This window comes from Maylandia zebra, linkage group LG18 (assembly GCF_041146795.1).
Source record: "Maylandia zebra isolate NMK-2024a linkage group LG18, Mzebra_GT3a, whole genome shotgun sequence".
Classification (NCBI taxonomy): Eukaryota; Metazoa; Chordata; class Actinopteri; order Cichliformes; family Cichlidae; genus Maylandia; species Maylandia zebra.
The window spans coordinates 10,524,333-10,540,465 of record NC_135184.1 but is presented as its reverse complement, the minus strand read 5'-3'; the positions used below and the strand labels follow the sequence as shown (position 1 = coordinate 10,540,465).

The 16,133-nt window shown below is 38.1% G+C and overlaps 1 protein-coding gene across 7 annotated transcripts in view; it reads right to left on the bottom strand.

The window, feature by feature from the left end:
* The window catches only part of piezo2b (piezo-type mechanosensitive ion channel component 2b), an 89,806-nt gene that overhangs the window by 6,242 nt on the left and 67,431 nt on the right, over nucleotides 1–16,133 (bottom strand). For 2 of the 7 annotated variants that reach the window (XM_076876314.1, XM_076876316.1), the window contains 16 exons: nucleotides 15,153–15,251; nucleotides 14,273–14,393; nucleotides 14,109–14,189; nucleotides 13,330–13,496; nucleotides 13,010–13,203; nucleotides 12,469–12,642; nucleotides 9,725–10,387; nucleotides 8,881–9,139; nucleotides 8,390–8,566; nucleotides 4,676–5,003; nucleotides 4,285–4,417; nucleotides 3,166–3,313; nucleotides 2,834–3,045; nucleotides 2,483–2,641; nucleotides 952–1,099; nucleotides 133–321 (listed from right to left, as the gene is read on the bottom strand). In XM_076876314.1, the coding sequence (XP_076732429.1) occupies nucleotides 133–321; nucleotides 952–1,099; nucleotides 2,483–2,641; nucleotides 2,834–3,045; nucleotides 3,166–3,313; nucleotides 4,285–4,417; nucleotides 4,676–5,003; nucleotides 8,390–8,566; nucleotides 8,881–9,139; nucleotides 9,725–10,387; nucleotides 12,469–12,642; nucleotides 13,010–13,203; nucleotides 13,330–13,496; nucleotides 14,109–14,189; nucleotides 14,273–14,393; nucleotides 15,153–15,251 (3,252 nt within the window). The remainder of the gene's footprint in view (nucleotides 1–132; nucleotides 322–951; nucleotides 1,100–2,482; nucleotides 2,642–2,833; nucleotides 3,046–3,165; nucleotides 3,314–4,284; nucleotides 4,418–4,675; nucleotides 5,004–8,389; nucleotides 8,567–8,880; nucleotides 9,140–9,724; nucleotides 10,388–12,468; nucleotides 12,643–13,009; nucleotides 13,204–13,329; nucleotides 13,497–14,108; nucleotides 14,190–14,272; nucleotides 14,394–15,152; nucleotides 15,252–16,133) is intronic. The other 5 variants (XM_076876315.1, XM_076876319.1, XM_076876317.1 and 2 more) reach the window with 5 other exon arrangements.

The following is a 16,133-nucleotide window of genomic DNA, read 5'->3' as shown; positions in this document are numbered from 1 at the left end:
CACCCTAAATACACTAAAATATCTCCCTCAGTCCACAGGTACCACATAACCATAAATGTTACCTCTAGACATTTGACAAAGGACCTGTGAAAAGAGGTGCCAATGATTTTATATAAGAAATTGTGTCCACACCTGAAAGCCTGCCAGTGTGATTTCAAACGAGACATCCAGCGGAGTGTTGACGACTCCAGCTACAGATTTCACGAGGGACATGAAGAGCAGCGGAAACCATACTATACAGATCAGCAGCACCACAATCATTCCTCCCATCCCATACTTCACCACTTTCTTCTTCTTCTGGCCTCGTGGCTGGGGATACCTCTGCAGAAGGATGACAGAGAGGACACTGAAATAAGTTACTGGTATTAGATGGAGAACGTAACACAGAATTCCCCCTGATCCTTTGCTTTAACAACAAAGTCAACGCAATTTTTTTTGACAAATTTGTAAAAGTAAAAATGTGCAAAAAGTTTCATGGAGGGATATATTTCAGACTGACTGGGTAACAACTACGAGAGAGCAGTGAATAAAGATATTTTCACTTTTGTTATTACAAATGCAGAGAGCTGTGCAAAATCTACACATCAGGCACAACTTTCTCATATGCAAGCTCTCTCTCTCTCTCTCTTTCTCTCTGCACAAATTTTTCACTATATATATATATACATATATATATATATATGTATGTATATATACATACATATATATATATATATATATATATATATATATATATATATATATATATATATATATATATACGTATATATATATATATATATATATATATATATATATATATATATATATATATATATATATATATATATATATATATAAGATTTACCTCCATAAATCACAAAAGTAAATTTCAGTTTAAATTCCAACATGACAGACACTGGCCCTGAAACAGATTTTTTTACACTACACTAGTGCCATGATGATAAACACCTTCTCTGACTCTCTCCAGCATTTCAGGATAAAGATGTGAGCGTAGATGTCCTCCACACAGATCCAGCTGGACAGAGACAGCGAAGTGTCGGTCCAAACCCAGTCCATCACGGCTCGGAGCTCTGTCAGGAAAGGTACTAGACGGAAACTGAAAACCACATATCTTCTTTATTAATCTGGCATAATGTGAAAGCTCATGATATTATTGCCTATATAACAAGATACTCCTTTAGTCTACAGCATACATGCCAAACTTATTTAGCTTCCTGATTTTATACCATAGCGCATAGCCTTCACATGTAGAGTATTTTGGAACTACTCAATTTAATTTAATTCAATTTTATTTATATAGCATCAAATTACAACAACTGTTGCTTCAATTCACTAAATAACTTACTTTTAAACAATATGCAAAGATTTAGAAATATTTTTTTGTAATTTTAAATACATTTTTTATTTTAAATAGTAGTCATAGTTTTGTGTGGTTTCAGTCCTTTGTATTAAAGTCGGCATGACCATACAAGAAACAGCAGTGCACTGTATTTGTTTTCACACTGCTGGGCTCATCCTCTCCTTCGAGACATCCCTTCTCTTTGCTGGTAACCCGCCATGTATTTTAAAACACACATTAAATTGCTATTAAGTGAATAAAACCCATTTTTGTGGCTTTTTTATGATGAAGAAATAACACCAAAGATTCCTCTTTCATTCAGTTTAGCCAAAAAATAATGAATTTTTTGTTATCAATTATAGATGTGCGGAAAAGTGGATATAGATTAGGTAGAAAAAGTATTGTGTTTATTAATTTCACACCCTTTTATGCATAGCTTGACTTTCATATTTTTTAGTTCACACATGATCTGGAGGCCTTCCCAGTGGCCTGATGGTGATTTTCTTGTTGCTGGTAAACGGTGAACTCAATCAGCAAACAGAGCTGTGCAAAATCTACACATCAGGCACAACTTTCTCATATGCAAGCTCTCTCTCTTTCTCTCTGCAGCTTCCATGCACGCAGGCTCCACATGCAAACTCTCTCCCTCTCTCTGTTTCTGTCAGCAAGGCAGGCAGTGTGAACCATGTAATGTTAGACACGTTGATCAGATAAATAAAGAAAAAGCAGAAGGGTGAGAGACGATGAAATACAGAAGCAGCTGAAAGTACCAGCTAGCAATAGGTCAGTCTAAAACACAAGCTAATACATCTTTGGATCTAGCTGTGCAGTCAAATAAGTAATAATAATGCATATAGTAATAAGCTCATAAATCGAAGTATCCAAACAGCATATTTTAGAGATCTGTTATGAATCTATTATAAATTTAATGTTAGTGCTTACCGTTTCAGCTGCATTAATGAATTAAATTCTAAATGCTAAACTGATCAAATATAACATAACTAGAGCGAAAACCAATGCTTATGTTTCTATACAATTCTCCTTGCAATTCTGCTTCACCAGCACCAGCAGCAGCAGCTAGCAGGGCCTTGGACATGTTTGTCCAGCTGGAAGAAATGAAACTCTCTCTGCATAACTCACCCCTGGAACAGGAAGAGGTTGACATAATTGTAGCTCTTTGTGAGGAAGTTTCCCAGAACACGGGTGGGATAACCACAGCGGATCTGATAGGCTGACAGCCCAAAGTAGATGCACTTGACAAAATACCACATCTGAGCGACTGTGTTCTCACTGAAACGTCTATGAAAGGAAGAAAACAAAGACAGCTGTTGAACTGAAAAAAGAATGCAGCTGGTTTTCTAACTTTGAAGAGCAAAATAAATAAAAAATGCACAAATATATTGGACGCCATGCTGTCAGATGTATTTTATCATTTAAATTAATTAGGATGATTCATCTCAGCTCTCACGTGAGCTAAGATGAAGCGCTTACTTGTCTGTGACCTGTGGCAGGATGAAGAACATCCAGAAGTGGATGCCAAAGACCAGAATGACCTGGAAGATAACCTTGCCCATAACAGACTTTCGGAGGTAGAGGGCCCGGTCCACCACCATGGTGCCAAACTGGATCAACACCATGACGAGAAAAGCTCCCGGGACCTGATCCTCTGACAGCGATGATGTGATGTCCGCCGCTGAGTGTTTCTACAAGGAAAAGGTAAACATAAAAGTCAGTTTTATTAAGTCACGTAACAAAATTCTAATTGTTGTTGTCACTTGAGGTGAACACTGTCATTTTCTTCTGCAGATAAATTCAAAACTTACACCAAATGCCCAGAATCCAAACACAATGATGATGAAGTCAACCGTGTCAGCGAGGAACATCAGCACATAGACGTCGGTGACTGCGCTGTACTCTGGATGAATCAAGTTATAGAAAAACTGCCTCATGGGAAGATAGATACCCAAAACCCTACAGGGAGCAGAATCAGTGTTATTAGAAAGCGATCAAACAGACGCCTGAAGCTTTTTGTGTTTGTGACCTTTCTGAGACTGTGTCATTTTGTAAGGAATCTTTTACAAAGTTTCACATACTGAGGTCTGCGCAGAAGAGAATAATCAGCCTTCAGACTACTCTAAACACTAGGATGGAGGAATTTTTCAGTTGTTGGGTTTTAATGATGTCAGTGAGAATCTGATATTGCATCTACAGCCTCCTGTGTGAGCATCTGCCTGCTAATCAAACCCTCAGTTTGTTGAGGGAAGCCAATCAGAAGAACAAGAGCTTAAAGTGTCCTGTGCAGTTTAACTTAGTTTAATGATGAACTGGGGGTCTTACAAAAGGATAAGATAAAATGGGATTGTTTTTAACCATTAATCATACAAAGCTACTCTAAGTCCAAGAATAAAAATATGTAGTTGGAAATAAAGATAGTAAATCTGCTTTACATTTAAAAACCGCTTATAGGTTTTTTTCTGTGCGTTCAAACAAAATCACTTCAAACAAGTCTATATAACAGCACTTATTTCATATGAAGAGCTGAACTTATTTTGAGCAAAACATTGGGTTTCGGTTACTGTCTTACACATTATATCTGGGAAACCGCTCATTGCATTGCAATTAAATTTAGAACAATAACATGTTTGGAGTGTCTGTTGCAGCACTTACAAAAATGACAGTGAACGGTCTAACGGGAATGCTGTAATTAAAGATCCAAATTTAGACCTTTGAAAGGTTTAAGCTGCTGTATCACCACGGTGGTTTTCCACAGTGCATCTTACATCATTCATCAAGAATACTTGCTGAGCACACTTCTCAGCAATGCTCTCAAAACATTACAAACACACTTTATAGTCAGTAAGAAGCTGTGGGTGGAATTAAAGAGAGAGAAAAAAGAAACACAGCCACTTCAACTTTTACAAAGCAGCTATGTTTTGTGCTACCGCTTTATGATGAAAGCTTTTGCTTTGAAGAGCTGCTCCCTCAGTTTCTCTATGATCATCTGTTTGCGGGTCTTCTGATGGACGCTGGCCTCGCTGCCGCTCTTGCGGCTGCTGTTGCGAGAAGCTGTACTTCCTGTGGAAACAATTTACATTTTCAGTTTTAAATGACCCGTGTCAAAGCTCTGAGTTACTGACAAACGCAATACCAATGCAAGACTTTCTATTTATCGTTATTTTTACTGTAAAGAACAAAGTTTACGGTTACCACAAAATATCATATTTCTTCCAGGTGTTTGTTTTACAGAAATACTGCAGCAGGGGATTTCTTAAATCCACCATCCAACAACAATTTAGTAGCAGGAAATGGCCAAAAGGGAAAAAAAGCCTTCACCTCTCTTAGATCTTGCAGAAGAGTGAAGAGATGGATGAGAAATGTGTGAGCCTCCACTGGAGCTCTTGCGCCGCTGGTAGGTCTGCTGCTGCTGCGAGTAGGGCACCTGAACGTGTCCTGAATCTATGGAGGTCCCGAAGTTTATGGACCTCAGGGTCTGATTGGAGCCTCTCCTTTCACTGTTTAGTGACGAGCCCGGTTCCGACTCCTTCTCACTCTCCTCGTCTTTTCTCTCGTCTTCAGACTCAGACTGACTTCTGACTTCTTCAGACTGACAAGGTGCCTCTTTCTTTACCTTGGGGTCATCCTCATCCCATAGACCATGGCACTGGTAATGAAAGGTGGAAGGACTGTTATTTCCATATCCAAATAAGATGAAAGTGAACAGGTTTTTTTCCCCAGTCATAAAGCTGTCCTACCCTCCAAAAAGAAAAGAAAAACATAAAAATATCACTAAAATCCCTGATACATGTAACCAATGAAGCCACAAACCCTCATCGTGGTAACAAATCTTTAATTTTTATCTCAGCGTTACTTCAAATACTTCAAATTCCCAACAACATAAATACATCTTCTTTGGTTCCTTTTACAATTTCTACAGGTAAAATAAAAAAAAACCTAAGTTTATATTATCTCTGCTACACTGAAAATAACATTTTTTCCCATAACGGTTTAGGGAGTAAATGTGACTGATCATTAGGTTTTATAACAGGACTCATTAGAAATAGAAGATGAGAGTGATCACAGTAATCGGCCTTTCAAATATTGAGAGGTGCACGACCAGCTGACAATACAACGTTAAAATCGCTACGTGACACCCACAACGAAAGTGACGCATCGAGCATAATGGAACTTTTATTTGGCTCTTTTTTGTAATATTTAATTGAGCAGTTTTGCTATTATTATTATTATTATTATTATTATTATTATTATTATTATTATTATTGTTGTTGTTGTTATAGTTATATGGGTTGATTCTATGCAGTATAATCTGTAAACTAAGTATAAGTGACCAAAAAATCAAATGCAAGGCTTCATAAAAAAGCTGGTCTTCTGTAAAAAAAAAAAGAAAAAGAAAAAAAAAGGAAAATATCAGAAAGCAATGACAACCCGCATTTTAGTCATTATATGACATAAAAATATTGGCAGCAACTAGCGTAACCCCTCAGCCTCAGCCTAGTAGATACACATGTGGTATCAATTTAAAAAATCCTTTGTTGCCTTGTTCTTAAATCTTATATCAGACAAGAATGGACAACATTCCTCTCTCAAAAGTCCAACAACTGGTTTCATTAGTTGCTACATGTTTACAGACTGTTGTTAAAAGAAGAGGGGCTCCTACACAGTGGTAAACATAGTTACAAGTAACGTGTTACTGTAATCCGATTACTTTTTTCAAGTAACAAGTAAAGTAAGGGATTACTATTGCAAAAACGGTAATTAGATTACCGTTACTTTCCCGTAGGAACGCTGCGTTACTGCGTTACTAAAACCGTGATTTTTTTGCGAGACTGTCTCATGACAGTGACGTAAGCGAGTGCGACGTTCGTGACAACAGCTGTGTGCAGATCAACAGTGGATCATATATCGAGTACGGAAAGAGCATGAGCATGCAGCGTTTAAAGCGTGGAAGTACTGACCTTACTTTGGGTTTGATTCCATAAAAAGTGACAAAAACATTAGTTTCCGCTGTGCGTGGGAAGAAAACGTCTTTTTACAGCGAAAAAAACCCCTAAACTTCCAAGCAAGCACCCGAGTGCGCAACGACGTAATGAGAAATTCACAGAGAAACTCGCGGATTCTTCCACTGACCGCTGCGGCACACCTGCACCAGGGCAAACCTCCGCCTACCCTACTCCTGCTTTACAGGTGAAAAAACAGGAACAGGACCGCTGAGTCTTTGACTTTATTTATTTTCTGCTGTGTTTTACTTGCATCTATTTGAAAGAGTGAGTGTAAACACAAAAAAATATTTTATGTGCTGGAATGTGCAGAAAATAGGTTTAAATATTAAACAAATTTCTTCCAGTCAGAGAATGTTGCATATAATTAGATTTTTGCTTCATGCATAAAGTTAAAAGATTAAAACTAATAAAACAAGTTTTAAAAAGAGACTTTTTCATTTGATTACATTGTGTATGATGGATTATGCAGAAAAAGTAGAATTGGGCTGAAAGATCTATCACTTTATCACCTATTCAGGTTGTAAATCGTGTTTTTAAAAAGTAACTAAGTAACCAAGTAAATAAGTAATTAATTGCTCTTGAAAATAAGTAATCAGTAAAGTAACGGGATTACTTTTTTCAGTAATTAGTTACTGATTACTTTTTTCAAGTAACTTGACCAACACTGCCATTCTTCATGAAATAGTAAAATGTCTCAGTTTAAACATCTGATGTGTTTTCTATGACCTGATGCGAATATATGGGCTTATGAGATTTGCAAATCCTTTACATTTTACACAGAATCACAACATTTTTGGATATCAGGGTGTAATACAGTCCTTGTTTCACACAGAAATACTAAGAAATTTAATTTTTTTCCTTTAATACAGTAAATATTTTAAAGTAAACTATAGGGAATAAGTGGAAAAGAAAAATCAAACCACATGGGAGAAAAACTCTCTCAGAAGAGGCCTAACATTGACTCTTCATATTTTGCTTTCTCCCCTCACTAACAGAAGGGATTAGTTTGTTCTGGATGGATTTGGGAGAAAATGATACAAGAGGTGGGGTTTGGAATTTTTGGCAAAGATCCTTAGACTAGAATTAGGAGGCAACATTGGACATATTTTCACAAATCCAAATCAATTTAAACCATTACAAAATGTGCCAATATGCCAAAAAAAGCAGACATCTGCACAGTTTCTTTCCATAGGGCGTCACTCTCATGAATACTCAGCACTCTCTGTACTTAAACATTATACTATCATACCTGCTGCTGTACTGTTTTGCTCTGTACTGTAAATTTATAGTGTCCTCACCTATAGTATATACAGTAACTAGTCATCCATCCCTTATTTATTCGATAATTTTAGTCCATCATGTGTACCATTGCACCATAATATGCTATGTATGTCTGTGTCATGTTGATAGTATAGTCTGTCGTTTACTCTTTTCTCTACACTGAGAGCAAAGAATGATCTCGAGCCCAATTCCTTGTCAGTGCACACATACTTGGTCAATAAATCTAAGTCTGATTCTAAAAGACACTATCTTCATTTTTAAGAAAATATCACAGACTAGCTAGCTCCAAGTGTCATTGTGTATCCAGAAGGATATCTCATTTCATGTTTACAGCTTTGGAGATATGCAGTCTTAAACTGCTTTTGTTTCATTTGTTGATAATAAACTGTGCAGAACAATCCAGCAGGGACATCTAAATTGCTCAAATACTGGCTTTTCATTCAGTTTTGTGTATCAGCCAGCCTGTGCTGCCAAAAGCTGGTACTTATTAATACTGGCCTTCTCAGATGCATAAATCAGTCCATAAAATGTGCAAAGGAATTTTATTTTGTCTGCAGATATTTGAAATATATTTTCTGTCTCTCTGAAAATTAATTCATATCAAGTCAGTGATGTCATGAATAACAAGACACATATAACGAGTGTACTTCAGGAGAATCAACTCTAAAAACAGTATGCGGCGATAGTTTTTTATGGTCTTTGTTTTCATGTGAGGGAGACGTCTATATATTTCTGTGTTTGCCCACACCTTCAGGATGGACCTGTGAAAGAAGAGAGCCAGTAACTGGACCAGGTCGTAGTGGACGTAACCGTCTTTCTTCTCCACACCAATGATGTTGGGAGGGTGAAGAGGTTTGTTCTTGTCTACGCTCGAGTGGAACGGGAAGAAGCCAAACTGGAAGAAGTATTTGATGACGATGGTGACCTGGAAGGAAAACATCATCAATCAATTTGAAATACACACCAAGTCCGACTTTTACTCTGGAACCTGATGATCATCTGCTAGACTAAATGCTGTTATGTTCCCTGTTGCCTTTTTTTCATCTTAACTTTGTAGTATTCACTGTGGACAAAACCAACAATCTTTTCCTTTATGTTTAGATCCTTTATCTACTTCATTTCCCCCCAAAAAAGACATCTGAAATTTGAAAATTAATGATAGAAACACACAGTTACTTAACAATTTCTTGAAAATCTTAGTTATTTATTTTGCAACATCATCATCATGTTTGTCTGCACCTCAGTATAGATGATGACAGTCATCCAGTAGCGCTTGCTGGGCCGTGGAACAGACAACATTGCCCAGAGAAAGATGGTAATGGGAAGGACCAGCGTAACACAAGAGGCTGACACCAAGTGGTTTATGATGATGACCAGGTAGCACACCAACTCTGAGTGAGCCACCAGCATGTTGTAGAGGGCGTAGCAAAGCTGGAGGAACAGAGGCTGGTTTTGGTAGAATTTATCTGACTGCTCCAGCTCCTCGTCATAAAACATCCTGGACAGACAGAGGAGGCATTAATGGAGGTCGTAACAGTGAAAAACTATTTATGTTTGATTTTTTTTTTAAAGACAGAAATTATATCACAACTGAATGACTCTAGAGACAGATAGTTTACTCTCAGAAGGCTTTAAGTCGGGGGTATCAAACATAAGGCCTGGGGGCCAATATTGTCACAGCAAGGAATTGAATCGGGCCCATTAGACAGCTTTAGAAAATGTCAAGGAGTGAATAGATTTGAACTCTTAACTGTAATATCATAGGTTTTACAGCTTTTTCTATTTATAAGGGCTGCCGTTCATAATAGACCAAAGTAATTAACAGAAAAACAATTAAATAACAGGAAAGTTCCTGTTTTTCCATGGTAAATGAACAAAACCTTCATATCTTATAATTACAGGACACTCTGCTTAATGAATTCCCATAACTTTTGCAGACATTTTACACATTTATCACATGATTTCACTGCTCTGCCCTACTTAAGATCATAGTGAGCTCTATGTGTGGCTCAGCATGTAAAATGAGTTTGACATCCCTGCTTTAAGGTCTAAAACTTTAATCAATATATTTTTTTTAACTTACTTGTTGAGCAACAGTTCACTGGCCGTCAGTTCAGTAGTCATAGAGGGCAACATGATGTCCGACCTGCTGTCTGAGCGGCTGTCTGAGGTCATGACCATGCACCTCTTCCTATCTGTGTCACTCTCATCGTCACTAACTTCCAAGCGGTCAAAGCTGACTGCCTTGCTGTAGCTGGGAGGCACATCCGCATCAGATGTTTTAGAGGCATCTGTATCTGGAGTGTAGAGCAGCTCTGTTTGACCCTCCGTAGGCATGAGGTCCTGCTGTCCTGCACCATCTTCACTCTCAGTGATGAACTCTTTCTCCTGGGCAGAAGGAGAAGCGTGTAACTCTTCCACTCTTAAGGAGGGGCCCTCATCTGGACCAAAAGACTCCCAGGGAGCCTCCTCTCTCTCCTGGTCCTGCTGTTCCTGTAGTCCTTCTTCACCCTCTAATCCCTTCTGCCCTTCCTCGACCACCTCTTCTTCCTCTTCTTTTTTTTCTTTCTCCCTGGGCTCTCCATCACTCAATGCCACACCCTCAGCCTCCCCAATCTCATCAAACTGTTGAGATTCCCAGGGAACTTGCTGCTTGTCTTCCACTTGATCGTGCTCATCCTCCACTTCTTCTATGGTATCAGTAGTTCCCTGTCTAGAGTAAATTATGACACACTGGGTTGGCTCACTGTGAACGAGAAGACAAAACAAAACAGGGATTGTGTCAGATGTATCAATTTATTTGTACTTTCTAAATATTGATTTGGGTTCTCACTATATCTGGAATAAATAAAAAACTGGCATCAAGCAGAAAGCAAGCGTGTAGACACACTAATACATTTTTAGACTACATTAACCCGTATTATGGAGTTTTACTTGTAAGCACTGACAGGACCTAAAAATGTTTAAGGGCAAATTTCTGCATTAAAAAATATATTACTTTAATCCACCTGTTTAGCCTGTTTTAACTTATTGGCAAGTTATTCACAAATTATGGGTTAACACAACAGGAGTTGTTTTTTTACAGTGCTTCAAAAAAAGTGTTTGCCCCCATCCTGATTTCCTAGTGTCTTGCATATTTGTCACATTTACATGTTTCAGACCATCAAACCCGAGTAAATACAAAATGCAGTTTTTAAATAATGTTTTTATTGATTAAGGGAGAAAAGTTATCCAAGCCTACCTGGTCCTGTGTGAAAAAGTAATTGCCCCTTTTGTTAAATCATGAATTAACGGTGATTAACCACATTTTTTGGAAAATTGAGTTCAGTTTGACTAAACACACTCACGCCTGGCAGACCTGTTGAATCAAGAAATCACTTAAATAGAATCTGTCTGAGAAGCAGGCAAAAAGTTCTCAAAAAGCAACACATCATGTCACGATCTAATGAAACACCTGAGAAACAAAGACACTGACATCTTTCATCTGGAAAAGCTTACAAAACCATTTCCAAGGTTTTGGGACTCCATTGAACCACGATGAGAGCCATTATATACAAATGGAGAAAACTTGGAACAATGGTGAAGCTTCCCAGGAGTGACGGGCCAGCCAAAACTACTCCAAGAGTACACTGATGACTCATCCAGGAGGTAACAAAAGACCCCAGAACAACATTAAAGAACCACAGGCTTCACATGTCTCAGTTAAGGTCAGAGATCATGATTCAACAATAAGAAAGAGACTGGGGGGAAAAGTCATCCATGGGAGAGTTCAAGGGGAAAACCAGTGCTGACCAAAAAGAACACAAAGGTCTGTCTTACATTTGCCAAGAAACATCTGGATGATCCTCAAGACTTTGGGGAAAATACTCTGGGGACCGGCAAACAAAGGCTGAACTCTCAAGATTTTAGTCGTGTTACATCTGGCGTAAAAGTAAAACAGCATTTCACAAAAGGAACCTCATACCAAGAATAAAATATGGTGGTGGTAGTGTGATGGTCTGGGGCTGTTTTGTTGACTCAGGACCAGGAAGATTTGCTGTGATAAATGGAACCAGGAATTCTGTTGTCTAGCAAAACATCCTATAGGAGAATGTCCAGCCATCAGTTCCTGACCTCAAGCTGAAACACACATTGGTTCTGCAGCAGGACAACGATCCACAACGCACCAGCAAGTCCAACTCTGAATGGCTTTAGAAAACAAAAATGAAGACTATGGAGTGAAAAAAATAGGAAATCAGGAAGGGGTCAAACACTATTTCACACTGCTGTATGTATCACATTCTGGATTGATCATCTCAGTGTTGCATGACTGGCAGAGCCTCTGGACAATCACAATTCCAAATAATGGTCCTTCTGCCTTTTCAGTATAATGATAACCATAACAGAAGAATAATAGCTGGTTAGCGCAGAAGGCTAAGATGCACTTTAACAAATATGCTGTTAAAGTTCATCTTGTGACCATGAAAGAAATCAAGCAGACATCATTTGGGACAGTTGGAACAGCAAACCATTAGAAAGGAACTCTCCCTGTCAAAGTAAAACTACTGTTCGGTCCAACCCAAAAAAAGAAAGAGGCAGTTGTTTAAAAGAAGCAGGTCACAATTTACAAAACCCCTTCTTGTAACAATACTATTACTGAACAACAACTTGTGTTTAAGGTTAAAAATGGATTTGTGACAGAATGAAATACAAAAGTAAAAAAGTTTGAAATAGAAATCATGCAGTGATTCAGCAGACGTTAATAATCAATGCAAGACTGATGAAAACACAAAAAAGACAGAAGAGATGCAATGATATTTTCTGTGTGTACATGCAAAGGCCCAGCACCTGGATATGAAGCTGCTGCCGCTGTCCACTGATGAGCTGGACATATCCAGCCTAGGTGATCTTTTAAGTTTGGGCCTGGCACGCTCACTGGTTTTGGGAATGCACTCTGGCATTGCATCCAAGTCTTCCAAGGTGGATTGACGAGAAAACAGTGTGGTGGCGTCAGTGCAGCCACTGATAGGTTGTGAGAGTGACAAATGGGATGATCAGTGGTAAGAAGGATGACATGAAATCTATGTTATGTTAAACAAAAGAGATGATATTCTGCAAATAAAAAGCATCTGTAAAGATCATAGATCATGTGATGATTAACACAAAGATACAGTAAAGCATTTTGGTGAAATGGCTCAGTGTGATGATAATGTGCTGATAGAAAACTATGATAAGTAGGAAGTTTTTTTCTTGTTTGTTTTTAATGCATTGAAGCAGTAAACATATACAGGTTTTTACATTCACATTTGCACAATACTGCACATAAAGACAACCTGAAACCGTTCATGATGGCATCTCGTTTAGTCTTCACATTGCACTGCTAATCTACCTGGACATGCTCTCTCTGGAGGCCGTGGACTCCTGGCTCTCCATCCGGTAACCTCCTCGCCCTCTGCGGACCCCGATGGAGCCCGAGACTGAGTCGTCCTCGCTCAGCACATCCATGCTTGCCTGTCTGGACATGTTAAGCCTCATGGCCTTGTGGTAATAAACATGGATGCTCTCTCTGGATGGCACGTTACCCTGGTGGGAGGAGAAGAGATCTGATCATACGTATTCCACTGAGTGATTTTATAAATGATTCAGTGAAAGCACATTTAAACTAACCCTACTTCTACATGTTTAAGGTCACTGCAGAGAGCTGCATACCTTCTTGACCTCTCGAGTCAGCATGCAGCGCTCTAAACGCAGCACAGTGGAGATGTCAATGTACTCTCTGCACATTTCATTCATCCATTTAGTGAAGCTTTCCACCGTCGTCTGGAAGAGCATCCAAGTGACCTTGATGATGTTGAACACTCGTTTGATGATGTTATCTGAGGAAGAGCACACAACAGAAAATGCATTAAACGTGGTCGAATTAAAAACTCATACTTAAATAAACCTTTTCATTAAATAATTGACAGTGTTGTATGTCCGAATGCCAGTAAAATTCCTTGAAATAATGATTTCAGTAATTCCTGCCTTAGTTCCTATAACCGTTGGGATCCTGATTTGCTGTGATTGTCCATGGGAGTCTAATCGCCAAATAGCTAGATTGATTTTTTATATTAATATATCACATTTAATTCCTACTAATTATCGCTCCTTATTGAACTAAGGTTATTGCACCCATAAATCTGTTTGGTTTTACAGGGGATTTACAAAAGTTGCACCGTTTTCTAAACACATACACGTTAATCAATTACAGTATCAAGCCCAAAAAGTATGACATTATTTCTGGTTGTTTTATTTGCTGAAACAGCAGGTTCATGAACCAGCAATCTAATAAATATTAATCTGATTTAATCACTGAAAATAATGATAGCATAAAGATTCCCACTCAAAAATACATTTTAATATGTATACCAGTTTTTCTCATGATGGAGAATTTGGTCAGTGTAAATTGGAGAGCTGTAATTTGTAAAACTGAGTGTCATAAAACCAACCTGGGCCACCAGATTTCTTGTTCTCATCGTCTTTTTCTTGCCCATCAGACAGCTCGCCAAGGTCGATGGTCACGCGACCTGCTGATGTACAGTACAGACAGTTTAGTATAAATTTAAAGTCTGTTTCAAGTCAGGAAAAAATTTCCTTTCTAGAGCTGACTTACCATCTTTCTTGCTTTTTCTGTGTCTAACTCCTTTCGTGTATCTCTTCCAAAATTTGCGCTTCGCTTTGCCTCGCGCCCTGAGAGCAGCTTTGGGGTCTGTGATCCAGGTTTGATACATATACTGGAGAAAGGAGGGTAGCAGTTAAGTTTTAATGAACGTCACTGAGGGGAATTATGCCAAAGCCACAACAGAAAAAAAAATATTACAAAGTTTATATATAATCATTAAAAGTCATGTAAATGTTATCGTGCTCTATTTTAGTATTTCTTAAAACTAGCCTAGAAATAAAATCAGAAATTCATCATAGTGAATGTTCATATGATTAAAATACCAATTACATCTTTTATTTGCCTTTTAAACAAAATATGCTTGAGATTTCTTTAACGCAAGACCACCATCACCTTACTTTACACCAAATCTTTACAAAAAAGGAAAGAAAAGCGAGGGAGATCATTTTCCAAACAGTTTTTGACATTTGATTTCTAAAACTTGTGTAACAACCTATAATACCTATTTTATACCAAAAAAAAAAAATCTTTACCAGGAATAGGGACCACAGATCAAATTTGAATTATGTTGTACGTTACATATGTGATAGATCGTCAGAGCAGCGGGCCACATAAAATGGCCATGACACACATGCAAACACCAATCAGTCAGACAGTAACAATACATGGTACAAAAACATTCTCGTTCCAAGTCGAATTTGGTGATCTATGTAAGTTTAGTGTTTTGGAACTGGATGAATAAACACATCTATTAATTTACAGCATGTTCACCAAACACGAGCTGGAAAGGCAGTTGTCTGTGGTGTTAGTTGTTATTTGAACTGGCAGATGTTCACAGAGAGAGCCAGCTGTGTTAGATGACGGTGAATACCTTGCCTGCCTTCACTACATACTGCAGCACAGTTTTAGGCAGCTTAATGACAGATTTGGGTAAAGCCAGAAGAGCGGAGACAAACTTCCCAATAGCTCTCTGAAGAGAGGAAACAGAGTGGGGAGAGGGTTAGTAGAAAACAATTTCATACTGTTAGAAACAACAGAGGTTAATTATGTTAGGAGGCAGTAAACAAGAGGAGGACTTCAAAGCAAAATTATAGGTGTTTATTGAAAGGTTAGTGCCTACTGTATCACAAATCACATATTGTACTGCGCAAAACTCTTCTTTATATTTTTCTAAGAAAATGGGCTATAGGTCCAGTTATTTATTTAAACATGTGCAAACATGCATGGAAAGTGTACAGTATGTAAATTAAGATACAGAGTTTAAAATTTAATGAGCTTGACAGTCAATATTTGGTATTATCACCATTATTCTTAAACACAGCCTGAGCAGTCTTCAGGAATAGTTCTCCAGGCTTTTTGAAGGACATTCAAAGCTCTACTTTGTATGTTGGTGGTCTTTTGGTCTGTTCTCTATCAAGATGATCCCATACTGCTTCAATGATGTTGATGTGCAGGCTCTGGGGAGACCAATCCATCACTGTCAGTGTCTCACTGTGTGGTTTTTCTATCCAGGTACACTTTTACTGCATTGGCAGTAAAGGTTTGGGATCATTGTCAAGCTGTTAAATGAAGTTGCTCTCAATAAGATGCTTTCCATTGCTAGCTGACATGCAGTCTCAAACCGTAACAGAAACTACACCGTGTTTTACAGATGACTGCACTCATCTCTTCTTGACCTGATGAGAATTTGAACCAAAAATTTAAAATTTTTATTCCAGTTCTTGTGTTTGTTAATTTGATGTACCTTGTACACCAGTGCCCTGTTTCTCAAGGACATGACTTTAAGATACTGTTCATCTACAGTAGATGGTGTTTTTCTTCTGTACAAAAATGTATAGACACTGGTTCTATA